This window comes from Columba livia, chromosome 3 (assembly GCF_036013475.1).
Source record: "Columba livia isolate bColLiv1 breed racing homer chromosome 3, bColLiv1.pat.W.v2, whole genome shotgun sequence".
Taxonomy (NCBI): Eukaryota; Metazoa; Chordata; class Aves; order Columbiformes; family Columbidae; genus Columba; species Columba livia.
In genome coordinates this window covers 79,194,331-79,221,021 of record NC_088604.1, presented here as the reverse complement: position 1 = coordinate 79,221,021, position 26,691 = coordinate 79,194,331, and the positions used below count along the sequence as shown (strand labels likewise).

The 26,691-nt window shown below is 36.8% G+C and overlaps 1 protein-coding gene across 8 annotated transcripts in view; it reads left to right on the top strand.

Moving 5' to 3' along the window:
- Window positions 1-26,691, top strand: part of LYST (lysosomal trafficking regulator) — a 94,557-nt gene that overhangs the window by 28,339 nt on the left and 39,527 nt on the right. For 6 of the 8 annotated variants that reach the window (XM_065059751.1, XM_065059753.1, XM_065059749.1 and 3 more), the window contains exons 4-19: window positions 1,833-1,923; window positions 4,353-6,435; window positions 8,130-9,162; window positions 9,916-10,077; window positions 10,742-10,904; window positions 12,104-12,330; window positions 13,657-13,723; window positions 14,578-14,687; window positions 15,691-16,114; window positions 17,324-17,468; window positions 18,255-18,428; window positions 20,081-20,241; window positions 21,637-21,827; window positions 23,322-23,567; window positions 25,239-25,412; window positions 25,918-26,067. In XM_065059751.1, coding sequence (XP_064915823.1) covers window positions 1,833-1,923; window positions 4,353-6,435; window positions 8,130-9,162; window positions 9,916-10,077; window positions 10,742-10,904; window positions 12,104-12,330; window positions 13,657-13,723; window positions 14,578-14,687; window positions 15,691-16,114; window positions 17,324-17,468; window positions 18,255-18,428; window positions 20,081-20,241; window positions 21,637-21,827; window positions 23,322-23,567; window positions 25,239-25,412; window positions 25,918-26,067 — 5,601 coding nt within the window. The remainder of the gene's footprint in view (window positions 1-1,832; window positions 1,924-4,352; window positions 6,436-8,129; window positions 9,163-9,915; window positions 10,078-10,741; window positions 10,905-12,103; window positions 12,331-13,656; window positions 13,724-14,577; window positions 14,688-15,690; window positions 16,115-17,323; window positions 17,469-18,254; window positions 18,429-20,080; window positions 20,242-21,636; window positions 21,828-23,321; window positions 23,568-25,238; window positions 25,413-25,917; window positions 26,068-26,691) is intronic. The other 2 variants (XM_065059754.1, XM_065059752.1) reach the window with 1 other exon arrangement.

Below are 26,691 nucleotides of genomic sequence, written 5' to 3'. Positions count from 1 at the left end.
TCAGCTCAAAACAGAAAGCATTTTTAAAGAGGTGGTCTGTTAATGCTATTTTTTATATAGAAAAAATCTAGCACACATCCCTGGTAGCTGCAAGTGTATTTTTATTTCTTTCTCCTTTTTTTGAACACTATAGGATAGGTACTAAGTATTAATAATGGGTAGGATGAGATTTGCATTAAGTCTTTGTGCTTTGAAAGTGCAGATCCCAGTGTTTAAAAATAGTGAACCAAGTGAATCCTGGCTGAGTTTACTCAGCCCTTGTCTTAGTTGATGTCAGCTACTAATGCTGGTCAAATTTTTCTTGGAGGTTTGCGTTTCCTTCATGCAGTGACTCCTACTAAGGCTCCAGTCAGGTTTGCTGGCTTTGTTCTGGATTCCAGTAGGTGCACTGGCTAAACAGCAAACCCACAAGACAGCAATTGCAAATAACGACTAAGAAGAATTCTTAGCAATACTAGAGCTGTGCGGTTAGATGTCACCTGAATTTGGTATAGTTGCTGTTAATACAGACTTCAGAATGAGAGCTACTGGAAAAACAACTGGCTTTCATGTAAAAAGAAAGTGGGGGATTCTGTGTGCCTACCGCCAATAAAAACCCACTTCTGAAGTAGAAGGGGAAAAAAGCTTGTGGCATTCTTCATGAAATATCAGCCATTCAGCAATTATTTCCTGAAGAAATGTGTTAAAGAGGGAAGGAAGAAGATTTTGGATAATGAGGAAAGTAAAATTCCGAAACGGTACAACTGACATTTGAAGATACTTTGCTTTTCGAAGTCTTATTGTGCTTTGAATGCTGTATTGCTTGCTCCCATTCCTAATTAAATTGTCTTGCTGAAAATACCTTTAGTAGAAAATAATTGGGAGAATGACTTTTAATAAGATTACACTTCAGGTCTGTTTGTACTTATCCATTAAAATGAAACTTTAAAAAATCTAATATTATTGATACATTTCATCAGACAAATATTAACTATATTTGTTATAGGTATAGTTCTAACTACATATAAAACCCCTTATGTATTAGCTAGATATATAACGATTTAAGTTGCTTATCTCCATACATTTTATTTTCATTGCTACTTTGAATTTTTGAAGAAGGATGTTGCTTCAGCTGCATATCCCTCAATGACTGCCAAAATACCCAAGTCATTTTTTGTGTTTGAAAAAGGGAGAATTTTTGATCTTTAGTACCAAAACTGTTTTTGCTGGTGCTGCATAGCACCAAGTGAACTAATTGTGTTGAAATTCTGTGCCTTCTGTTCTTCTCTGTGTTGAAATTTAGTGTTGAAGACTTAGAATCCCAGCAGGAGTAAGGTGTTGGGTTTTTTAGTGGTTATTCTGTGTGTGCGTGTAATTTTTAATTAGGAGTAACCTTCTTTCTTCTCATAATACTTCACCTTTCTATTGTGAGTCAATAGCATTACTTGATAAATATAATTTTGGAGAAAGTAGAAAGTTTCTCATCAAGTTCTTCAAAGTTACCTTTTTTTTATAACTACACTTTCAAACTTTCTTTGGCTTCATGTTGGCTTTGTTTAAATCAACAAGTTATTTGCTTTTTACTTTTCTGGTTTTGTTTGTGTGAGGAATTCCTTCAACAAGAAGGATTAGGAGAGCTTTCTATAGGAGCAGTTGCAGAAGTGTAATAAATATCTTGGATACTTTCTGGTTGTCTCTAGTTAATGATTGTAGCACTTTGTATTTAAGTCACTTTTTTAGTGCATAAACCAGCAGAAAGGCATAGGGAATAAAATAGCTTTGTAAAATAAAGCAATCTAATCTATTTTTTTCAAAGTACAAAAGCTTTTGTTTCTATTTTGCTTCTGACATAGGAGCTGACATGTCGGGAAGAACTTCTGACACTTCTCCTGTCACTTCTGCCATTGGTGTGGAAAATCCCTGTCCAAGAAGAAAAAGCAATAGGTATGTTTTAGCACTTAACAGTATTCAGGACCTAGAAGAAATGATTTGCATACTACTACAGAGCCAAGGACTCCCAGCTGGAGAGTTCATTGTAATACGTATCCTCTTAATATGGAATGAAGATGTGGGTTCTGCAGAAACCTAAACTCAAGTATCGATGTTCTGTCAGCACACAGGGAAGACAGAGATTGTACAGCGAAGGGCTCTTGGTCAGTACCAAAGGCAATGCCCATGATACTGTGTAGCTGAATTTGACCTTGGTGAGACTTTTTTCAGGTGACTTAAGGGGAAAGAGTTTTGAAAGAGTATTGATATTTTTGCTAATGTGAAATTTCATGATGAGTAGAAGGGGAAAACATACTGATTATTTTTAAAAATAAAAAAGGTGATACATGGTGGCACTAAGTTCTTATTCTGCTGCTGACCAGACTTTTTCTTCTGAAATGGAAGAAATAGCTTAAATCCAAAGAATGGACAGCGGAGTATGAAAGAACTGCGATGTTATCAGGGAGGCAGGCCCTGGAAATAGAATAATACCGGATAATTATGAACAGAACGAGGTTTCGTTCCTTAGGAAGTATGATGTTCTATGTCAAACGGATGTACTAACTGAGGAATCAAATCACAAGGGTTCAACTGCCGAAGAGTCAGCTGAAAGTGAAAGGGGTGATACAAAACAAACGGCAAAAGCTGAACCAGGAAATGACAGCCATTTTTTTCCTTTTTTATTTGTTTTGGACTCCTGCATTTCTCTGATGCATTCTTTTTCATATTAGAGGATAAAAGAGAGGATGAAACAATAAAGTCACCTGTCTTTTTGAGGAAGTTCTTAAGGATTCTCACCTCAAGCTCTTCTAATGTTTTTTTGCTACTTTAAACTCCTGCAAATTGAAGGCTTTTGTTGTTTGTAGGCTTGAAGTGTTTAAAGTGCCAGTTTTATAGAACTTTTATATACTTTACTCTCATGCTTGCTGAGTTGCATCTTTCTTTCATGTTCCTGTAAGCGTGATTCAATTAAAGAAACACTTTGGTTATCTTATGAGAGCTGAGTGACTTTTCCAGTTCTAATTTTAAATGCTGTTGTACAAATAGGTTTTAAGATGTTCTGGTTTTGCACTCTCCATAATGTACTGGTTTTGCTTCTACAACTGTGTGTCTCATAGTACTAATGCAACAAATGTGGTGTATTCATTGTGCACTAAGAACTCTTTTTCCTCCTTGGTCTGAAACGGAGTGTATGTTATTCCAGCTCTATCAGGCAGCTTTTTTCTTTCTGCGCAGGAAATATTCTGTTTGATAAGTACTGCTGGTTAACTTCTTGCCTGCAAAGGAGATGATGCTTTTTCCTTAAACATAACAACTCTGACTTGATGAAACAGCAAGGCACAGTCATACTTGCACGTGGAAATGTCTTTCGGTTTGAAAAATGATTGTAGCTATTGTGTGGGCTTTGGGGATTTTTTGGGGCTCACCTTAAACATTATTCCTTTCCATTTCCCTCTTGTTCCTGACTATTCTAAAATCCATAACTTTTATTTCTGCTTTTTGTGTTTGGAACAATTAATGCAGAAGACTGAACTCTGAATATTTGAAAATCTGCAGCGTTTCTAAGTAGAGAAATATATATATAAATATATATATCTATTTAATTACTGGTAGTGCTCTAACAATTTATTTTTCATGCATTCTAAGAGGGCTGTGCGTTTAGGCACACAGTTTGTATAGCAGCCAAGTTGAAAAAGACAGGTTTTTTTTCTTCCCCTTAGAGTTTTTCTTCACTTGTAGGATAGGGCTGTTTGACAATGCTTATAGTGATACTTCAAATATATCAAATGGCATATATAAAGTAAGCATTGCTTGAGTAACTGCCTAAAACTGCTTCCATAGCTAAGTAGTAGGGGAGATGTGAGAGTTGGTATCCTGCTGATTAATAGTTTACTTCTACTGTATTAGTATGTCTAGCTTACCCAAATGTACATTGAACATAACTAGAGACTCGTGGCTATGTTGTTCTTTTATATCCTATCTGTAATTGGACAAAAGATTTTTCAGAATAAGCTTTTTTCCCTTTTCTTCCTTAAAGTCCTTTCATCTATGTTGATAACATCTTTTCTTAAGAGCAAGGAGTAGCTGTGCCTACAAAAATGTTTTAGGAAACTCTCTAAAATGTTTTTGGCTAACCCTAATTAGAAAATGAACTAGTTTGTCTAGGCTTTGAAAATAGTCAATATGGTTCCTAAACATGAGTTGTTGCTGACGTTTTTTTATACTGAAAATGTCTGACATAGGTATATGCAAAACCATGACCTATTAAGAAATTTATTTTTTTTAAGCTGGAAGTATTAAATATAAAATTAGGGGAAATGCTGTAGATATTATAATATTCCTGAATGTTCATTTAATGTTCCTTTGTCTTTCCATTTCAACAGATTTTAATATACCCTCTACAGTAGACATATGCCTGACCAAAGAGAATAATTCAAGTTCCGTGAAATCTACTCAGGAAAAACTAGGCTTGGATGGAAGCACTCGTTCATCTCTTCAGGCTTCTGTAAAACTACATCCTCGATCTCGAAAAAGTGGACGTCTCCGCAAAACCACCCATCGTTACTCCGTGCGAGATGCGAGAAGATCTCAGCTGTCCACTTCAGATTCAGAAGGCAATTCTGATGACAAGACCACTGTCATAACAAAACACAGACGCTCCCAGTTACTGCAGCCTTTTTTAACATATCCAGTTAGGGACAGCTACCTTGCAGGTAGAAGTGATTGCCTGCCTGTGGAAGCAGTTCCAGGTCCTAATCCTGACGCCTCTAATCTAGAGAATTCCAGCCAAATTGCTCTAGCGCATGAGCTAAACCCAGAGGTCTTGAATGAGCCAGATACAGGAATTGCTAAGAATGTGGATAACTCTCCTTTTGACTTATGCCATGTTTTATTGTCACTCCTAGAGAAGGTGTGCAAATTTGATATTACTTTGAATCACAGTTCCGCTCTTTCAGCTAGTGTGGTGCCCACATTGACTGAGTTCTTATCAGGATTTGGAGACTGTTGCAGTGGAAGTAGTAGCACAGAAAATGTAGTGTCTGCAGGGTGGACAGAAGAACCTGTGGCTCTAATCCAAAGAATGCTTTTTCGAACAGTGCTGCATCTTATGTCTTTAGATATTAGCAACACAGAAACGATGCCTGACAATTTACGGAGAAATATAACGGACTTACTTAAAGCAGCATTAAAAATCAGAACTTGCTTGGAAAAGCAACCTGATCCTTTTGCTCCAGGATACAAGAGAACACTACAGCAGCTGCCGGTTCAGGGTGACATCTCATTTTCTAGGTATCATCACAGAGCCTTGCTCCTACCTGAGGTTATAGAAGGCATCTTGCAGATTTTGATCTGCTGCCTACAAAGTGCATCTTCAAATCCATTCTACTTTAGCCAAGCTATAGATCTGGTTCATGAGTTCATACAGCATCAGGGATTTAAGCTGTTTGAAGTAACTGTGCTTCAAATGGAATGGCTGTGTATGAAGAGTGAGGCAGTAACTGGGAAAGCCTCAGAGCATCTGAAGGGCCTAATCAACAGCATCATGAAAATAATCAGCACTGTCAAGAAAGTGAAATCGGAGCAGCTCCATCAATCAATGTGTACAAGAAAGCGGCACAGACGATGTGAGTACTCTCACTTCATGCATCACCACAGAGATCTCTCTGGGCTCTCTGTATCTGCTTTTAAAAACCAGGCTTCCAAAAGCCCCTTTGAAACCTCTGATGGAGAAGTTCATTATCCTGACAGATGCTGTTGCATTGCTGTTTGTGCACACCAGTGTTTGCACTTGTTGCAACAAGTTTCTTTGAGCAGCACTTGTGTTCAACTTCTCTCGGGTGTACATAATGTAGGAATATGTTGTTGTATGGATCCAAAGTCTGTGATCATCCCATTACTTCATGCTTCCAAGTTACCAATATTAAAAAACTTTCAGCAGCACATACTGAATATCCTTAACAAGTTTATATTGGATCAGCTGGGTGGAGCAGAAGTTTCTCCAAAAATTATACAAGCATCGTGCAATATATGTACTGTTGACTGTGACCAACTAGCTCAGCTTGAAGATGCCTTGCAGGGCAACTCTAGTGATGCTGGTCTTGCATCTAGTTCCTCTTGCAGAGTTCAAGGAATTCTGCCTAGCAGTGGATCTGAAGATGTGTTGTTGAGATGGGATGCATTGGAGGCTTATCAGGACATTGTTTTTGAAGAAGACAAACTACGGGGCATGCAGATTGCAAGCCATATTTGCCACTTAATTCAAAAGGGAAATGCAGTGGTCCAATGGAAACTATATAACTGTATTTATAATCCTGTGCTTCAGAGAGGGGTTGAACTAGCTTGCCATGCTCAACAACTCGGACTAACGACAGCTGATAAACATGCAGTCAGCTACCATAGCCAGTGTTTGCCTTCTGAAGTACTTCAGATTTATTTACAGACACTCCCTGTGTTGCTTAAATCCAGGTTGGTTGATTTTTCTGTTCATTTCTGTTCATTTTCCATTAGGAAAACATGCTAACTGTGTACAGAGCTTTATATATTTGTTACTGATCAGAACATAAGTTTTATTTGCACTGTAGGTGGCACTTGGATATTGCAGGAATGGCAACGAGAGAAATGCTCGAATAACATAAGATTTAATCCTAGATTTGTAAACCATAGGAAGTGAGGGCTCTCTGTCAATGAGTTATGGTCTTTAACAAGCCAAAAATTGTGTAGAAGCAAATAAAAATCTTTGTCCTGTGTGACATGCTCTTTGCCTCTTTGTTCCTCACGCTAAAGTGAGTCAGGAACATTGAAGAGATTGACATGTCACTTTTCTGTGGGAATTAGACTACTTAGTTTCCTGATCTGTTTCACTTTTCCTTCTGGAATGGTCTTCACAGAAACCACCTTTCAAAAATAAGGCTTGAGAGGTTTACGTGTCCTGAAATAAGTTTCCTAATTTATGAAATCCTGTTCATTTAAACATAGCTTTAAACAACAACCCAAAAACATTGTTCCAAGGCATGAAACAGAAACTTTCCTATTTATTGTTAAATTGATGAAATAGTTGTTTAATACAACATACGGAATCTTACTCGGAATATGAATATGTCCTTTTGTCCAGGGAAGATTCTGAGCTCTTGTTGGAGTCCTGGCAAAATGACACTAATTTAGTAGGCTTATCTGAGACAATTACAAAGAATAGACTAGTATTCCAGTTTATGTAAAGGATTGTCTAATGCATTTTAAACTTCTATCCTAACTTAAACTGCATCAAAAGCTATTAATTTTTGAAAGTGTACTTAGTGGCAGAGAGGCAAGAGAAACAAAGTTTAGATTTAAAAGACATTAGCCTATTTCCTACTGGCTTAAATACACAAATAAGTATATGATTCATTTGATTCTGGAATGTGTAACTTGGTTACACTAAAGGCTGACCCTGTGGGAAGGAGATGGGAGGGTAAAGAAGGTGGATGTTGACAAGCAAACATAGTACACCAAGAAGCTTATGTATCCTTACCCCAGATTCTGTATGAATTCAATGTAACACTTGGAGCAGAAAGAAAGGAGAAATATACTTGGAAACAAATATACAAAACAGTTTTAACACCAGACATCCTGGTGTAACAATTACACAAAATGTTGTGCTTGGAGATATTCCTGAATTCTACCTGAAATACATAATCCATGCAGCCAATAGACTTAGCTAGTAAAATTTCATAGAACTTTGAGTTTATTTGGGAAGGAATCTCTAGTTTCTGTTGAAGTCACAGACTGAGAGAAACAAAGATATTTACTAGCTCCAATTGCTAATAAAATACTAGAGGGAGGAAGTACCACTGAAGAGCAAATTTCATAAATCAAGTTAAACACCTTTTGTGTTTTGATGTGATCTACATTTTAGAGGTTAATGAATATTTCCTATCTTACAAAATCCCTGAATTTTCTACAGCCAAATAGAGGACGTTTACTTGGGATTCTGGAGTACTGCAAACAAGGTCCTCCTCTTTACAGTTTAGAGTAATTTATAGCACTTACTCTAAACATGATCAGTCCTTGCTGTTATTCAGGTGTGTAGGACAGAGGGTTATTTTTTGGATAAGCTGTGTCATCTGAGCTACATGAATTTGTGGTTGACTTATAAGGTAACTCTCTTATGCTTTCTCTTGCAGGGTAATTAGAGAACTGTTTCTGAGTTGTAATGGAGTGAATCAAATGACCGAGTTAAATTACTTAGACACTTTAAGAAGCCATTCTTTGAAAGTGTTAGAGACTTTGATAATCTGCCTTGGTGATCAGGAGAAAGACCAAACGATGCCAGAACTGGAAGGCCTCAACAGCGAACAAAAAGAGTCTATGTCTGACTTGCCTGCATCTCTTTTTAGCCAGCATGCTGTTTCAGAAGTTCCTCAAAGCCTGAGCAAGTTTTATGCTGGCTTGAAAGAGGCTTACCCAAAAAAGAAAAAGTTTGTGAGCCAAGACATTCACATCAACACAATAAACCTATTCCTCTGTGTTGCTTTTTTATGTGTAAGTAAAGAAGCAGATGGTGATCTGGATTCAGCTAATGACTCTGAAGATACATCAGGATATGATAGTACAGCTAGTGAGCCGTTAGGCCACAAATTACCGTATCTGTCACTGGAAAGCCTTACTTTGCCCTCCCTGGAACATATTCACAGGGCTGCAGATATTTGGTCCATGTGTCGTTGCATCTATTTGTATAGTTCAGTTTTCCAGAGACAGTTTCATAGACTTGGAGGCTTTGAAGCGTGCTATAGGTTACTAATCCTGATAATTCAGAAACTTGCAAAAAATAAGGAAAAGGAGCAAGAAAAGAGGGAGAGAGGATTGAATGAAAGCAGCAGAAGTTCACATGGGAGTCCTCGTGGTGAGCTCCTCAACAAGGATGACTCTGTTCAGCTGGCTAAAAGCAGAGAGGTGACACAGTTGGAGCTTGAGAGTTCTGACAGTCTTGCTGGTGCAGAACAGCTGGTGCCTGAATGTGTCTCCTGTCACAGCTCTTTGAGTGGGGAACACACGTCAGTTACTTCAGGTGCCAATCTTGAGGGGATAAAGACTTCCGGAAGAGAAGAGGCTGAGTGGGCACTTCAAGGTATCAGACTTCTAGAAGCTCTGCTGACAATCTGTCTGCACAGTGCGAGCACCATGCAACAGAAGATGGAAGGAGAGTTGTTTCACCAGGTACTGTCTGGTTTCCCGTTGCTTACTTATGTGTTATATACAGTATTATTTTAACAGTACTTGGATAAAAAGTACTTGCAGAGATAGAAAAAGCTTATGCTCTTATTATGGTACCACATTGTTTGTGTAGTACTGAAAGCATCTGGTTAAGCAATGTGCCCGGTGGTGAGGGTAGTGGTCAGCAGGCATGAAAGAATGGGGGTGAATAGGTGAACAAACTGGCAGTTGCTGTTTCTGAGGAGGTGTCTTCCCACATGTTAACTTGTCACTTTTTGTATTGAGCAGGACGCTGGTAAGGACCCTGCAACCCTTTCCTTGTTCTCCAACATGATATTTGCCCTTGGCTCCTCTGGGTTGGATCCCTGTTCATGCCAATTGCCTGCTTTTTGGGGGCTGGCAAAGAGCCTTCTAGAATGACAGATTGATTCAGGCTGGATGAGCCTTTACTTCACTCACTCTTTTTAAATGTTTCTGGTTTATTTTTGAAACATTGCTTTTGCTTGCGGTGTTTGGGAAACAGCATGTTGCCAGATTTTTTTTTTTTTCAGTGTGCAGATTGCTTAACCAACAAAATCTGTCATGACAAACAGGGTGAATCTTTCTTATTGTAAGAAACCGGATGAAGTCTGTTTTTAGCTGAAAAGTCAGATTAGTGTAGGTGAAAGGGGGAGGTCTTAAATGAAAGTACTAGACCATTTTGTTAGCCAAAACATAATAACATGAATCAAAATGTTTGTCTTCCCCAAAACACAGAATAATTGTGTGGATGATATCTTACTTCAAATAAGAGAGCAGCTTGCTCAGTCAAAAGTGATAGAAACTGACTTGGCAAAGCCTCTGTTTGATTCACTACTTCGTGTTGCATTGGGCAATTTTTCTGCTGATCTGGATCATTCTGAAGAAAAAGTTGAAAAGGTATGAAACACCAGCTAAGTAGTGTAATTCTAAAAACCACAAGGTTTGCTTGGTTGGGTTTAAGTTGTTTGTGTCTATTTTTAAACTCAATAGGACATGTTTAAATGTGTTTGGATATTGTGGCTGTTGAAGTCTAATTCTCTGGTTCTCATGTGTATGTGTCAGTTGAGTGCTGGTTATTGATACATTCCCCGCATATACTGCTCAGAAAGAAGTCATGCCCTCAAAAGGAACAAACTGCATTATGCTTTATGGACGTGCCTGAAACCTGGTGTTCTCTTCACCCTTTCATCCCACAACAGTGTGTGACAAACTCTCAAAGGGGGAGAGATTCAAACAGGGATGTTGACTGACCTTATTGGCTGCGGACACATCTTCATCTTAAAATGGATGTCAAAATTCATGTTTATGGTGATAGTGGTTTTTGGAAATGCAGTTATTCTTAATGCATTAGCCACCTGCTTACCCAGTAAGAAATATCCATCTTTGTAGAATACATTTTCTTTTTAAGAATGTGGTACCCATGGAAAGTATCTCAAGTTTCTTGAAAGTGTGTTGTTAATTTGTTTCTTTTGCCAATGGGCTTGGAGAAAATGGGCATCTGGAAGGTCCTAAATGACTTATTTTTCTGACCTATGATGGTAAATTTGTTTGTGTTATACAGACCTATTACACTGAAAAAGAGCCTGTGCCACAACCTGAAGATATTTCTGAAGAAACTGAAGAATCACAGTGCTGTAGTTTTAAACTTTTTGCTGAAGAGGAAGGATATGAAGCAGATAGTGAAAGTAACCCGGATGATAGTGAAACCAAGAATGATGGTAAAGGTGAACTTTGTGAATATACAAAGAAGTTTCTATGACATAACAAAGCTTGCTTGTCTTTTAAGATATACGAAAATAGGGTAAGCATTAGAGACCTTTAACAGATGGAAAAGGTTTGACTTTTTTACTTCCAGTAGGATGCAGCTAAAGATGGAGAGATGATGAATATTCTTACTGAGTGGTACAGGAACTCTTCTGTCCTGGTTTTCCTGGTTTATGTGACTCCTGCTGTAAAGTCATGTTGCTCAAATGTATCATTGTGGTCTAGAGGTAGTTTTCTCCAGCGATTATTATCAGTAGTTTGTTTGAAAATCAGTGGTCATTTTTTAAACCTAGTATTATAACAATCTGGTAAAAAAATAGTCTAATTATATCTCTTTGTATTCATTCAATGGCTGATGTGCACATCTCTTGCTGTATTCTGTGCGCGTAATTAACTTTGAACATGAATTTGCTTTAATTATTTTTCCTTTGTGCTGAACATCTGGATGCTTGCTTTCATGTATGAGGTCAGCATGAATGATAACAGCCTTTAATAGAACTGCTTTCAACTGTTGCTGTTTACCTCTGTGAGAAGGCTTTACCAACAGATAGACAACATCTTAAAAGCATTTCTCAATTATTTACCTGAAATGTATGCCCACCAAATAGTTATTTTTAAAGTAACATGTTTTAAAGTCTCTCCAAGATGCAAGAGGAGAGGCTTATTCTTTTTTAAATTATTTTTTTTTTTTTGGTTGTTATGGAGATATTCTGTCATGTGCTGTTGTGCATTTTCTGAGTTAAATAACTAAGCAATTGCTTCCCCATACCTTTTAACACAAAATAAAATCATTTAAATTCACCTCCTTTCTTGGCAGGCTCAGAGATGTGTATAGAAGCCCGAGGCTCTATTACAATGATTTTTACTGTCATGTTTCATGAGTTACTATGTGTGTCCAGTTCCCAGGAAATGAAGGCACATAGTTTAAGAGCATGTCACAGGAGAAACTGTATCCTTGCCCTTCTGTATTGGCAGGAAAATGCAAAAATCTGAAGCAGAATAGAAGATTATTTTTACTTCTGAAAACTGTCTATGTGCTCATGACTTTTTCTTGTCTACCTATGAGAAGGTTGGGGAAATTATGTCCTTGGATGCTCTGCTTAAATTGTGCAAACTATTCAGCTGAAAATGTTCCAGTAAGACTAGTGTTTTCTTTCAGGAGCAGACACAAAGGCAGAACCAGGATGTACTGGTCCTCCAGGTTATTCTAATGACCTAGCTGGCAACATCAATCAAGGAGAATTAATATATCCTGAAATCTGCATGTTAGAATTACACTTGCTCTCAGCTGGTAATGCAAGTTTAGATGTGCTTGCTCATGTATTCCGAAGCTGCCTGAAAATCATCAGCCAGAAGGAGAGAAATGCCACTGTACTTATAGAACAGGTAAAAATGCTATTAAAGGCAACAGCCAGAGTTTTAAAGTTCCTGCATACCTAATAGTGATTTCAGAAATATTCTCATTTGTTATGGCTTTTGATAAGACCTGAAACAATGCAAGTGACTATTGCCAGCTGCATTGCATTGAAGTTACCAGAAACTATAGTTAATGAATGTGTTGAAAGGTATTTGACCTACAAAGCTTTTGAGTTTCACAGTTGCCTTATTTTATCAAGACTGTTCAATCACTAGATCTTATAGATACAGCTTTAATGACTGTCAGGCCACTGAGAGGAAAAAAAGGGGCAAATATCTTCGTGTATATCTATATATGTTAACATTCTATATAGATATTTATTCATTATGTACTTTTAGAAACTTTCAGTGATATACCTCTAAAATATTTAATGCTATTATTCTTATGTGCATAACTAAGTTCTAATATAAACTTATTGATGCCATCACAATCCTTTGGGATTTCTGATGGCGAGCTTGTTTTTTGCTTTTTAATAACTAAGTTGAGTATGTCTCTTGCAAAAGAGGAAAATATGGTTAAATAATCTAAGCTTAAAGTGCTTGTTTGTATCATCATTTGACTAAGAAGCAAAGTTAGTGCTTTAGAGCTTAAACCAAAAGCAGGAAAGGAAAACCGTTTTATTTCAGTACTGCAATTGTTTGTGGAAATTATTAGTTTTAAATCACGAACACACATGTATTTCTTTTTTCTGAATGCGAATACATGAAATTACATGTAATTCCAAGTAATCTCATTTTCATTATTTTTTCAGTATTGTTTAAAAAGAGCAATCTGTCAAACTAATAAATTTAGAGATTTTTCAATATCTTTAAGTAGAGATTTTTCGAATTACCTTTATCAGAGATGCATTTGTGAAGGATACTTATAAGTAAAGAACTTTTTTTTTGTAGTTACTCTTTAAAGTAATCTTGTGTGAAAAGGCTTAGGAAAGGTTGAATTTGCTTTCAGTAATGCTTCACTGTATATCAACATGCTGTATTTTGTCACAGCCTTTAAAATCCTGAATTCTGTTATGCAGAAGAAGACAAAGGAGATCTCAGCTGCTGAACTGATAATGGCTCAAAGGTTTCTTTCTAGAATCATTAGGATTTCAAAGTCTTTCTTCTGCAACTGAACTGTATAGAACATGAAAGAATATTCATTAGCAAATATAAAAACCACTTCCATAACTTAAAATAACTGGATTTGTCTTTAAAATCAACAGTAGTCAAGAATTGATTGAAAGAAAGAATTTCTTTGTTATTTGGGCTGCTATATAGTCTTCAGATACCAATTTTCCCTGTATTTTTTAACAGGGAGCTGTTAAACATCTTTTGGGCGGATTTATGAACATATTGACACAAGTGGAGTCTAGTTTTCATGGTGAGTTCAAGTTTTAAGTAATTATTAAAAAACAATATTTAACTTAATGTACGCACAAAGTATTTGACAATGCAAATGCAGAATTGACAAAGCAAATGCCTTGGCATGTGTGAATTTATGCAGCTGCTTCTTTAAGTTGTGACAAGTATCTAACTTATGTGTAAATATAGTGTTATTCTGAGCTAGTGGAAATCTGTTATTTAAACACATGCTGTCAGATCTAAAAATGGTAGTTGAAATCATAAGCCTAGGGTGGCAGTGTTAACAAACACTGCACAGAAAAACAGAAGTTATCTTACTGATTGAATCTGAGTCCATCACAACATAAGCTTTTATTTCAAATTTCTTTGTAGCACAGGTCTTAGTGATTTCTTGATTGAGTTTTATTTCTAATCGGAAAACAGCTGGATAATACATGTGGAATATATGTGGAAGCAAATTAAATGCTTGCCCTAAGGTAGCTTTACATAATGAGATTGCTCCACAGTGGGAGATGATGTAAACTCATCCCAGGACTTTGATCCCTGAATTTGTGAGGAGAGCCTTTGCAAGGTAGATGTGAAGGTTCCCAGACTTTCAGACTCCACTTTGCAATCCTAGGAGCCAGACTTGCTGTAGCCTTCTGGGTTCATTCAATGAAAATCTGAATGGTAGTGTCAGGAAGTACTCTTGGATCTCTCTAAAATTCATCTTGTAGTCATCACTGCTTCCTGAATTCGAATTTATTTATTTTTTTTTTTTTTGCAAAACACTATGAATTCCGTGTTAGTCTCTCCTCATAATAGTATGGAATATGAATTTTAAAGCTTCAAAAAATTATTTTCAATAATATTATTTTGTTTCCTTATTTCTAGCATGTCAGATGGTGCTGGTAGACCTGTTAGTTTCCTTGATGAGTTCACAGACATGTTCAGAAGAGCTAACGCTTCTTCTGAGGATATTTTTGGAGAAGACACCTTGTACGGTATGTATGGAGTAGCAGCTAAGCTTAACGAGAAAAGTGAAGGAAAAAGAAAATCCTTTTGTGTCCAATTGTTTTGGAAAATAAGGAGACTAACGGCAACATTCTAACTGACCAGAGCAAATAAGATTTGGGGGTTGAAATAATTCCAAAAAAAAAAAGAAAAATAAATAAGAGACAAGAAAAGAGAGGGGTTTGAAGTGTCCTGGGAACTCTCTTCAGTACAGGAAAATAAAATACCTCTTGAGAAGACTGACATTGTGGTTATGGGTGACAGAACCCCGGAATACTGTAAAATTTGAAGTTATAAAGCATATTGCTATTTCAGGAATGCTTTAGCAGCAGGAATTGCTTTCAAAACTGTCTGAAGTTGGTCTGTGAAATGCTGGAATCTACTGCTTGTGTGGGTTATACTGAAACTCCTATCTGTTGGTTTGTGTGAGAGTCTGTAGAAGAAAACAAGTGGAAGGAACTTTAAAAAATACTGTGGAGTCTGAAATAGTACAAAACCAAACAAGGAGACACAAGTCAGTTTTTCAAAGGTAGCTTGCCATAATTGGCTGAGTAGGAAACTTTTTGGCTTGAGAGCTCAGCTAGTTTTGTTACTGATTATGCAATAACAAAGCGATAACACACGTTCTTAACCAGCTTCAAACATGGGGTGAGAAGTGTGGTCTGTTACTGAGGTGTAAATTAATCTGTTAGCACATAACAATGTGAGATTAGATTGTGCAGTAACCACCTGCTATGGTGCAGCTGATTCCTAAGCATGGTAACTTGATCTTCCCTAACTAAATCCTCAAAACAGTTTAGCCATAGTCTATTAAAGGTGCTTTTTGATGCTTTGTAAGTGTGTGTCAATTTGGATATGGAAGTCTACCTCTGGGAAAACATTAATCCAGATTAAAATGAAGAGTCAGTTTGTGTTTAGTTCGATGATGCTTGACTACATGGTGTAAATGGTTTGATTTATTTTTTTCTCATTTGTTTGGTTTATTTCTTCTAGGAGATACTGCTCAAGGGTGTATTGAAGATAATAGAAAATAGCACTTATATGAACCCGTTACAGTACCTTGCCTTCCCTTTGCTCCACGGCACAAATCTGAGTGGTAGTTCTTCACAAAAATCTGGTAGCACTTCCAATAGCAAAACTGCTGGACTTTCAAAAAGAGCGAGATTTTCACAGAGTAAGAAAGAGGCAGATGGTGAAAATTTGAGTCACCAGCTGCTTTCTTCTTGGCATGTAGCCCCGGTTCACTTGCCTTTAGTTGGACAAAACTGTTGGCCACACATGTCTGAAGGCTTCAGTGTCTCACTGTGGTTTCATCTGGAGTATGCTCACGAAACAGAAAATTCAACAGAAAAGGGGAAAAAAATCAAGAGAAGCAACAGACTGGTAGCTGTAAGAGAGAGCAGTTTTGACAGCACAGGTGAGGACAATGCACCACCTGTTTCGTTTTAGGTAGCACCTAAGAATGAAGGTTACAAGTATTACTAGCTGATCTGCCATATACAACAGGTTGAATGTTTTTCTTACGGTGGATATTAAGCAGGAGCACTAGTCTGATTTTAGTTTGAGTAATACATCATATAATTAAAGAAATCTTTTCCAGCCTTAGTCCTTAAGTAAATTAGTGCCTGCTTCCTTAGAAATTTAGTATTCTAATTTAATTTGTAATTTCAGTAAAATGTCTTTATGCTACTTCATATTATGCTGAAGAAAATACTAAATGCTGTAGCTGAAAGGTCATGGGAAAAGACTGCTCTCAAGTTTATTTGATCTCCTGTACTGCTGAAGCAAGTGGCTCTTGTGTTCTCCCTTTAACAGAGAGCTAATAAATCTTTGTGATTTAGGATTTAAATATTGGAACTCTTGGCTAAAAGATACTCTGAATACATTAAGCCAGAGCCTGAGGCTAACTCAGTGTAAAGCCTCTAACTTTCCTTGGGTATGCACCATTGTAAATGTCAGTAGCTGTACAACATTTCTCTGTTTAACCTTTTATAGAGACCCACCTGTTCCCAAACTCTTTTGAGCAGAATCTTTCAGATTATAATTTGTAGGAAGAAAAATTCCTTAAGTTATTTAAAATGCCTCCCAATCACAGTTCTTGGAGTACCTTTTACTGTGCTTTAAAAATCTTTTTTACTAGATTTGAATAGAAAGTGGGGAAAAAAAAACAACTCTGAATCTTACAGCTCACTAGAGCTGCTTTTTTTTTTTACTAGGTCTGTGCTTTTGCTTGATAAAATAAAAATATTGAATGCAACATCATGCTTAAAGGGCAGTATGTTTTGTGAAGAAAAATCTAAAGATTTCTTGGTGCACACTAGGACTGCCTGTTCAACATAGGAATGTAACATCATATGGCATGTCAAAAGCAGCACTGAATTAGAGCATATTCATGCTTAGTGGGTTTACATAATTACAAAAAAAACCCCATGTGAAGTGCTGACTTGATGTCAACTCCTTGGTTTCAGTACATGAGACCTAAGTTTCTGAAGAGAATTGTACATACTAGTCAGCTCGCTTATAAAAAATTCTCTGCAGTACCTGAACTATTTCTTTTCACACTTGATAGCTGGTAGGACAGGCATTGTTGTATTGTCATTATGTATAAACATGTTCTTTTTTCTAGAAGAAACAAAGTCTTTAGGAATGGAATACCTGAGCCTGGGAGATAAACTTGTTGAAGATGGCTGTATTCATATAATTTCACTGGGTTCCAAAGCACTGATGATACAAGTCTGGGCAGACTTGAACACTGGAGCATTCATATTTCGGTATGGTGTATTAATCCAAAAGCAGTCTTGTGAACACATGTATTGTTACTTCCAGTAGCAGATTGCAGAGAGTACTGGTGGAGAATAGAGAACTAATTTCTATTGTAGAGTCATCTTGCACACTGATGGCAACACTGAGTAAATTTATTGCATACAGATCTGCAGGATTACTTGCTTAAAACATAAGTCTCTGGTCTTGTGTGTTTCATATAGTAATATATAAGATGCAAGATCAGTCATAAACGTAATGCAATGCAAGCTAGCAATTCAAGCATTAATGAAATAACACAATAAATGTGTGAAGATAAGCCAAAGCTTTGGCAGCTGTAGGTTTTCACACCTGAGGTGTGAAAACTGCTGTTATTTAATACTTACCATGACAATCTTGATTTTAATCTTAACACATTTTAGCCCTAATGTAGTTCTCATAAGTAGTACGTCCTTAAAATGGGTCTAGAGCTGTAATTTTAGAACACTTTTTTCAGTGTTCAAATCATCTACATTTTTTTGATAAACTGAACTTCTCTGTAAAATAAAGAACATATTTATTTTACATATAAACATAGTTATTTAACTTGTTTGTATTAGTAAATTGAAACAGTAATGTGAGGATTTCTGCAGCTTATGTTGAACACTCTAAATACAGCATTGCGATGAAAAAAAACCTGTGAAAGCTAAGGAATGCAGTCTCAAATTAACTGAGGCAAAAAATGCAGATTTGGGGCTTAAAATGTGAATTTGAAAACACACGTACACACACTTGTTTTTCCTCTTCTGTTTTCATAGTATGTGCATGGATCCAAATGATGAGATGAAAGCTGGTCTGCTGGCACAGGCTGAATCTCCAGAGAATGTTTTCCTTGTGGGCAGGTGGCAGCATTTGGCACTAACATACCTGCAGCAGCCAGAAGGCAAGAAAAATATCCATGGAAAGCTGTTGCTGTGGGTTTCTGGTCAGAGGTAAAGTATATGTTAGTTGCACCAAGGTATTTATCCTCTTAAAAAGATGTTCTCTGGTCAGAAAACATCTGCACTACTTTGGCACAAGCTGAAGTTACAGTTGAGTGGTCTTCTGGGGGTGGGAGAGGGGTGTCTTACAGGGCTAGAAATTCCCTAGAAATATCCAGAATGGTCTTGATTGCTTGGGGAATCTTTGGTTCATACTGTGGACCAATACAGACATCACTGTTTTTCTTCATCATGAGTAAGTGAAGGAGGTACTACAAGATTTTGAGTAAGACCCCAAAAAAGCTATGGCATGAAGTTAGTGGTAGACGTTTCTGGTTAAGAATCTGAATTAAGGGGGTATAGTTCAGGTACTGGCAATATTGTTGAAAGTAGGAATGAAGAGGAGGAGGAAAGAAGGCAGTCGTTTTGCTTCACTGAGAGAAATGGAGAGGGGAAAAAGTAAAAAAAATATTTCAGACAAGATCTGAACTGGCAGTGGGAGGTATTTCTTCTACTGGAAACTTAAGGTCCGTGCCCTTGAATGAGGTACATGATGCTAGGTTACGTGGGCCTGCGCCTGCATGAAATATTCATTGGCAGAGAAAAGGCAGTTTACTAAATATCACAGTTCTTGTCCTTTCTTCCTGAAGTTCAGACTACGAAGACTTCCTTTTTGTCCCAAATATGAAGCAACTGGTCAAAATGCTAGGTCATAAAACAATTAGATGTATCACAAAAATTCTTCACTATTCCTGTAGAATTTGGTCAGTCCACAAGCAATGTTAAAGACATTCCTAAAGCTATATCTAGGAAAAAAGCTGTTGCACGTTTTTTCTTCCTGCAGTTAAACGTGGAATTGTGAAGTGTAATACTTGTTTCACTTTGTTTTTGAAACTACGTAGAGTTGTGTTTTAACAAACTTGATTTTCCCCTGACATTGTTCAGTGTGTGCATGCTGATACACGGGAAAGTCCAAATATAGGGAAAACTAAAAATACTACAATGTTCTGCACATGTACAGTTAATGAGGCCTTTCTATATATAGAGTTAGTTGCCAATTTGCTAACAGTTACACTCAGGAAGCTTCAGATGACCTTTACAGTCCAACTGGTCTGCTTATGTAAATGCACGTAAGGTTAATTGGATGCTTTCTGAAAGCATCAGGCTTGTTGTTTGTGACTGTAAAGCACACTAGCTCTGACAATGTTTGCTAGTCTAAGTAAATTCTCAACATGACATTTTTGAGCGTATGTGAACCACAGTGTTTATGTGCATTAGCATGCTCAAAGGCCTTTGACTTGTTAGGAATAGTAGAAATTCTTGCAAAATTGTGATATTTTAGAAGTATGTATGTATAGTGTTGTTTACAATTTCTTCTTTGAGTCCGAGGGAGGAAGGAATTTCAGATCTAGGAGATCTTGGCTGTGTGGCAACCCTAACTGGGACTCTGTTCCTCTGTTCTGTTCAGTATTTGATTACATACATCACTACGTAACTGAGTTTTAAGGTGCCTAGATTTTGAAGAGGCTTCAATTAAATGTTGATAACGGCATGGCTTCTCATCTACTAAATATTAAAATCTGTTTTAAGGCTACGATGAAAACCTTACATAGCAATTTTGATCACTTCTTAGTATTTACACTTGTTTCTTTTTATGTTTTTAGGAAATGTGAGATTAATTTAGATTACTCACTGCCAAGGAAGTCAAGCTTATCATCTGACAGTAATAAAACATTTTGTATGATTGGGCATTGTATATCATCTCAAGAAGAATTACTTCGATTGTCGGGTAGATGGAATCTTGGAAATCTTCTTCTATTTAATGGTATTCTTGTATGCTTTTTTTGTTGAACAAGTCTTCATTTCCTTTTCCCACTCCAAAATCAAAGGCTTAATTGGATAGTTTTTTAACATGCCAAGCTTTTACAGTAAAAGCATCAAGGCATTCTTTACCAGCATAATATTAATACATCGGGGAGAAAGTAGGCAAGCATTTCAGTGGTGATTCCTAAAGTGTTCTTCTGCCACTATTCTCTTGCTTTCTTTTTAGTGCCATAACTGTCAATTCCAGTTACTTTAGTGTTTCTTTAAATTCATTTAAATACTGCCTTGGAGTAGGGGATGGAGAGATGGTGGTGCTTGCTCTGTTTTTGTCTTAAACACTCAGTCTCTCCCAGCTGGAAAATTGATTTCACTTACCTGCTGGTTTCAAATTACTTAAAGCATGTTAAAAAGTAAACAAAATCTGAACCACAGAATACCGCGTTAAGCATACTTATCTCTGAAACCACTGAAGTTACTTTGGGGTTTTCTTAGGTGTATATTTCTCCTACCTCCTTGGAAAGTTTCGTCCAGGACTTGTGTGTGTTTGCTTAGTGCTGAAGGCTGGATCCTGCTGCTTGTCATCTGGCATTTCTTCATATGCAGTGGCCCAGTCAGAACTTCTACACAAGTGACATCAGTTTGCCAGGGGCTGTGCAGGTGTTGTGTGTGTAGATACAGTGTATTTGTGCAGGCCATAGGTGGGTGCTTGTCTTAAATGTAAGCTCCACCTAGTCAATCTATGTGATCCAGTTGCTGTGTGTGTACAGCCAGCATAATTGATGTATCCAGAGAGCACTGGATTTACTGCTGTAGAGTTATCATGCATCCATACATTAGACTTGGGTTCTTCTGGATGCTTCATTTGAATTTACACTCTCACAAACAGAACCTGAGATTGCCTTGTCTGGAAAGGGGAGGAAGGGTTCATTTGGCCTTCTACTTCCTGCATTTTTTTCTTCCTCCCTGTTAGCTGTAGTGAGCTTTTATTGTTTCTTTGTGGTTGCTCTACCCAGCTCTCTATGATGTTGCAGCATGTTATCTGTAATCTTGCTATGCTTTGAAAACTTTGAGGCGGCATGGATAGGTGACTTTTCAGTTTTGAAATGTGTAATTGATTATTCAGAGCTGTTGATCTTTAGTTCATGCAGATCATTTTCCTCATTTGGTTTCAGTTGCCTTTGCCACTGAATCAGTCTGGCCTGTGATGTATCAGAAATCATTGATCTACAATAGTTAACAGCAAGCATTGGACTGCCCTGATTGTTCTCATCAGCAGGGCCTATGAAAACCAGCCAGTGATCTTCTTTGTAAAGCCTCTGATGCAGTTTACTAGCCAATGTATGATTTTTGCTTTATAGTATACTAAAGAGTTAATAACTTCTTTTCTGGATTTTAGGTGCAAAGATTGGACCAGAGGAAGCATTTTACTTATACACATGTGGGCCAGACTTCACATCTGTAATGCCTTGCAAATATGGCAAAACACTGACTGATTTCTCTAAGTATATAAGTAAAGAGATTCTACAATGTGAACAAATCAAGGAGCTCCTCATGGCAAAAAAGGAAGTGGATGTTGGGCCTTTAATTGTAAGTTTCTACTTAAAAATGGTTCTTAACCTCTTAGAACTGATTCAGGAACTGGGAACACGTTTCCTGCTGTCTCCCAAAGTGCTTTGCTTTCTCCAGCAGGCAGGAGCAAATTCGCTTCTCATTAAAATCGCTGCAGGGTTCCTCCCACTTACTTCAATGAGGGTTGAGCTCCATGCAGGGTGGCTGTGCCATCTTGCTTTAGGTTGGATTCTGGCAACTTCTAGATGTTCCAGCATCTACAATACTGCGTATTTCATCTACCAGATAAGCAGGCACTTCCAAATGCCCTAGGATGAACACATAGCTCTTCTTTCCCTTCGTGTAAAGGTAGCCAACGACAGCTTAGTTAACCATTTAAAATTAAATTGAAAATAGAGGAGAAAAGAGGATTTATCTGGTTTTAACAGGAAGCAAAAGACTTCATCCCAGTTCTTTAAGTGTTTTGGAAGGGGGTAAATTTGCATTGAGTTTGGCTGAAAAGGCATTTTTCAAGTGGTGGATCTTAATTTTTTTTCTCATGTTTCCTGACTGGAACAGCAATACCAGATACAGGTGTCAATATAGTTATGCTAGAAAAATAAACTAAAAATTTATTATGAGTAGAGCCTGCTGTATTTGGGGAATTGTCTTCTTGCAGTGGTAATTCCTGCTGTATGAATTGTTCCCACTAGAGGGAAACTCTAGCCGTAGGTAGAGGGTCGTTGTGTCTAGGTGAGATCCTTGTAAACAACAGTACTAAATTTTGAGTAGGTTAAGAAGGAAGCAATGGAATAAGTGAAAAGCCTAACAAATCAGTCAAGCAACTTTTAAGCTTAGTTTGCTTTACAAAACACAAAGTAACCAGAGAGAAGAACTATGTGCTCAAGTGATGAATTGATCTCTGCACTTTTGCATAGAATGCAAGTGCCTTAGATGTACTTATTTCTCTGATTTAAAAAACCTCCCAAAAAAGATCATTTTATGTTTTCCGTGAAATGAGTCTGTTACTTTCCATAGGAGCTTTGATTTTGCTCTAAGTCTCCTCAAGTAATGAAATGTCTGTTGAGATACTCTTACAGCAAAGCTGGTTGAAGGATGTCTAAAAACAAAATTGGAGAAATTTTGAAAAATAGCAGATAACTTTCTATTTAAACTCGCCACTTTAGGAAGGGGAACAATTTACCCAATACCTCTTTATGCTCATTTTCGTCTAAATTTGTCAGTAACTTTTTGTTTTTATGCAAAAAGATCATTGTAATTCTTCAAGTGATCCTTGGTAGAATTTTCTTAGTGTTTTCTTAACTTTCTGTGCTGTAGCTATTGAACACGTTTCCTAAAATTTAGGAATCCAGTTGCATTTCAGTGCACATGTATCCACATGGAACTCCAGAGCATGCTTTCAGTAAAGTAGAAGCAAACTGTCAGTTAATGCTACTTGTGTTTTGGGAGTGGTTTGGGTTTTTTTGTATTAAACTTTCTTGAAAAACTTTATAAAAACTTCTCTTGTTTCAGGAGAGTCTTGCTGTTGTGTATACCACATCCTGTCCTGGTCAGTACACCATATATGAACCTGTTATTAGACTGAAAGGTCAAGGGAAAACTGTACCTTCCCAGAGACCTTTCAGTTCAAAAGAAGTTCAGAGCAATGTACTGGACTCTCATCACCTGAAAACGCTTCAGCCTGTGGAATATAAAACTCTTCAGGGTATACTACATGAAATTGGAGGAACTGGTGCATTTGTTTTCCTCTTTGCTAGGGTAAGGAAGCTGAGGAGGAGGGTGTATGGATGAGTTCTCCCGTGTAAAATTTTCCTTGGATCTTGGGTAGCAAATCACATATTTTAGCTGCCTTACTCATACTAATTAAAAATCTGCATGTGACTTCTTTCTTTCTTAAAGAAAACTTGTAGAAAATACCTGTGGCATGACACAGACTGCATCATGCAGGTTGTACTTAAATTGGAAACTTAATTATAATTCTATCATGTAATGTTTGTGTAATATTGCTTGTATTTAAGATTTGGTGTTACATTCTGATTTAGGGATGAGGCTTCTAAATGTCCAAAGATGATATTTTTAGGAGTATTGTTGAACTGATAATGTTTTTAGCCTCTAATTGTTAAATCTAAGTAATTAACATAATTTTTAAAGCGTTTAAATCCATTGCATCTGTTTAACACTTTACATGCAGGATATTCACAATGCGAGTGTGAATAAATGTAAAACTACATGGTGTGCACAGCTTTAATTTTACATAATAAATAGTGAGAGCTTTTTTGAGAGAACAGTTCAAGCATGTTCAAAGGCTTATCCTGTCTAAGAAGAATAATAATTTCAAAAATACTAAGGCTATGAGCCTTAACTTAGTTACTACTTTGCTGTGACCTGTATGCAGACAAGGTAATATTTGTGCTAGGAGTTTCTGAAGTACTACAGCTAATTAAAGATACTAATATAGGCATAAAGTCTGTTTGTTTTATATGCCTCTGGCAATGGTAGAGTTCTGAAAGGTTTGTGTGGAGAGTAATGTACATTAGACTCAAAACAGGTGTTCCAAATTCTGGTTATGAATACACTGCCTACTGTAATTTTGATACTGAAATCTGAGGAGAAAATCTTGATTCATGCTATTGTATTACGTACATTTATACTAAGTACAAGCTACAGATCCTGCTGTAGACTCTATTTGCATCAGTGAAACAACCAAATAACAGATCAGCTGTCTGACAACACAGGTATGCATGTATGTAACTAAGTGCAGCAGAATTAACAGGTACACAGCAAGGCAGCTTACAGGAACTGAAATCTCATTCATGTGAGATGCCTACCTTTTCCTTTTTTTGTAAAAATACTATTTGCTCTTTCCTGGGATTCAAGAATTGTGGGAAGCAAAGAGTGAAGAATGGTCCACAGTCTTCTATCAAATTTCTTGGCTCTTTATGGACAAAATAAAACTTTAATGTTTGACACTTCTAGACAGAGAGAGTCTAGACCTCCAGGAACCTTAATTTGAAGCTTTACTTGAACATTTAGGAAACTTACTTTTCCAGGGCGAAAAGACTTTATTCTTGTTAGTGGCTTACGTATTTCATGACCTTGTGACTTTGTAGTATAGCAAGAATAAATTGGTGCCATCTATGTAAATTTTATTTAGAACAGATTTTTGTCTTAAAAAGGGATTCTTGTAATGGTACTTCTTATTTTCTTAGCAGGTCATCATTTACCACAGTAGGAATTGTCACCTCAGATAACAAATCTGAATGTACACACATAGGCAAAAATGAAGGTTACATACGTAATCTCAGAATCTTTAAGACATATTTCATCTAGAAGTTATTATTTAAGAAATTTAAGACTGCAGCAAAGCATTTTTAAGGCCTTTTCCTAAATGTTTCTCATTTAAACTGTTATAATTTGCCTTTTCTGCAGGTTGTAGAGATTAACAGCTGTGAAGACACTCAAGCTTTGGCACTACAACTTATACTGTCCTTAACAAAATACAATCAACAGAGAATACAGGAGATGGACAACTGTAATGGTTATTCTATGATTCATCGAGTGTTGATCAAACCAAAATGCATTGTTGGATTTTGCATGCTGAAGGTAGAGTGCTCTTTAAACCTGATATGTTGTCCCATGTTAGCACAAATTTAGAAACTTCTCTGTGATTTTAATTCTACATTTATCTTTACAAAGGCAGAACTGATTTGGAGCAAGTTTGGTCTAGGAGTGTTTTGCCTTGAACTAGAAACTCCTGATAAATAAGGGGAGAAACAGGAAGTGATGAAAGACCCTGAGATGAGGGAGGAAAAAAAGAAATCATGTTTCTCTGAGAGCAAGTTTAAACTTGTAAGCAATTAATAAAAATATTTGAGTGCACTTGAAAAATCTGAGAAACTTTTGTACTGGTGTTATAAGAATGAAGCCTTTAAAATGCCTCCAGTGGGGTTACTGAACTCAGTAACTATTTTCAAACTTGATCAGGTAGATATATGCCTTCCCTATCAAGAGTTTGTCTCTAAAGATTTCTTTTTTTAATATAAATTGGATAGGAAAACTGTACTCCTTTGCACTTATGACATTCAAAAACTTTTTCTCCTCCTTTAAGACTCTTCTTGAAGGATGCTGCAGTGATGAGATTCTCTACATAAATGAAAATGGGCAGTTCATGCTTAACACAGATTCTAATGCAGTTATCCAAGATGTTCAATTGTTAGAAAAGCTGCTGCTCGACTGGAAGATCTGGTCTAAAGCAAAGGTAATTACGTTCATTTTGGAAAAGTAAATGTTAAAAAGTGATAAACGTATAATGAGGCCTGAAATTAATTTCTCCAGTTAGATGTCAATAACTACTATGGCTTCATTTTCCTTTGAATATCTGGTAGTAGCATCAAGTTCCCATTATCAATGATGCAGGTAGCCTTAGTGTATTAAGGTTTGTAAATGTATTGAAATTAGATGTTAGTTGAATGGATTAACTTTTTTAGGGAAGCTTGTTAAGACTAAGGAAGACCACCTGATTCTGTGGAGTTAAACTGTGGAAAATAACCACCCATTGTCAATATAACAAAGAATATACAAAACTAGGTTTTTTGTTTGTTTGTTGTTTTTGTTTTGGTTTTGTTTGTGCGTTGTTTTTTGTTTGTTTGTTTTCTGTTTTTCTTTTTGTAGCTTAGTCATTAAAATGATTAAAACTGAACTTCTCTGATAGTTTCTAGTTCTGACCTGACCATCTGCAGTCATTTAATCTTCTTCTGAGGCATAAAACTAACTTGATTTGGTTATGTTCATTACTTTTTGTTGTTTGTTTTTGTTGTTGTTGCTGGTTTTGGTGTGGTGGGGCTTTTTTTAATTCTCAGTGTAGACTCAAAGACATTTCTGA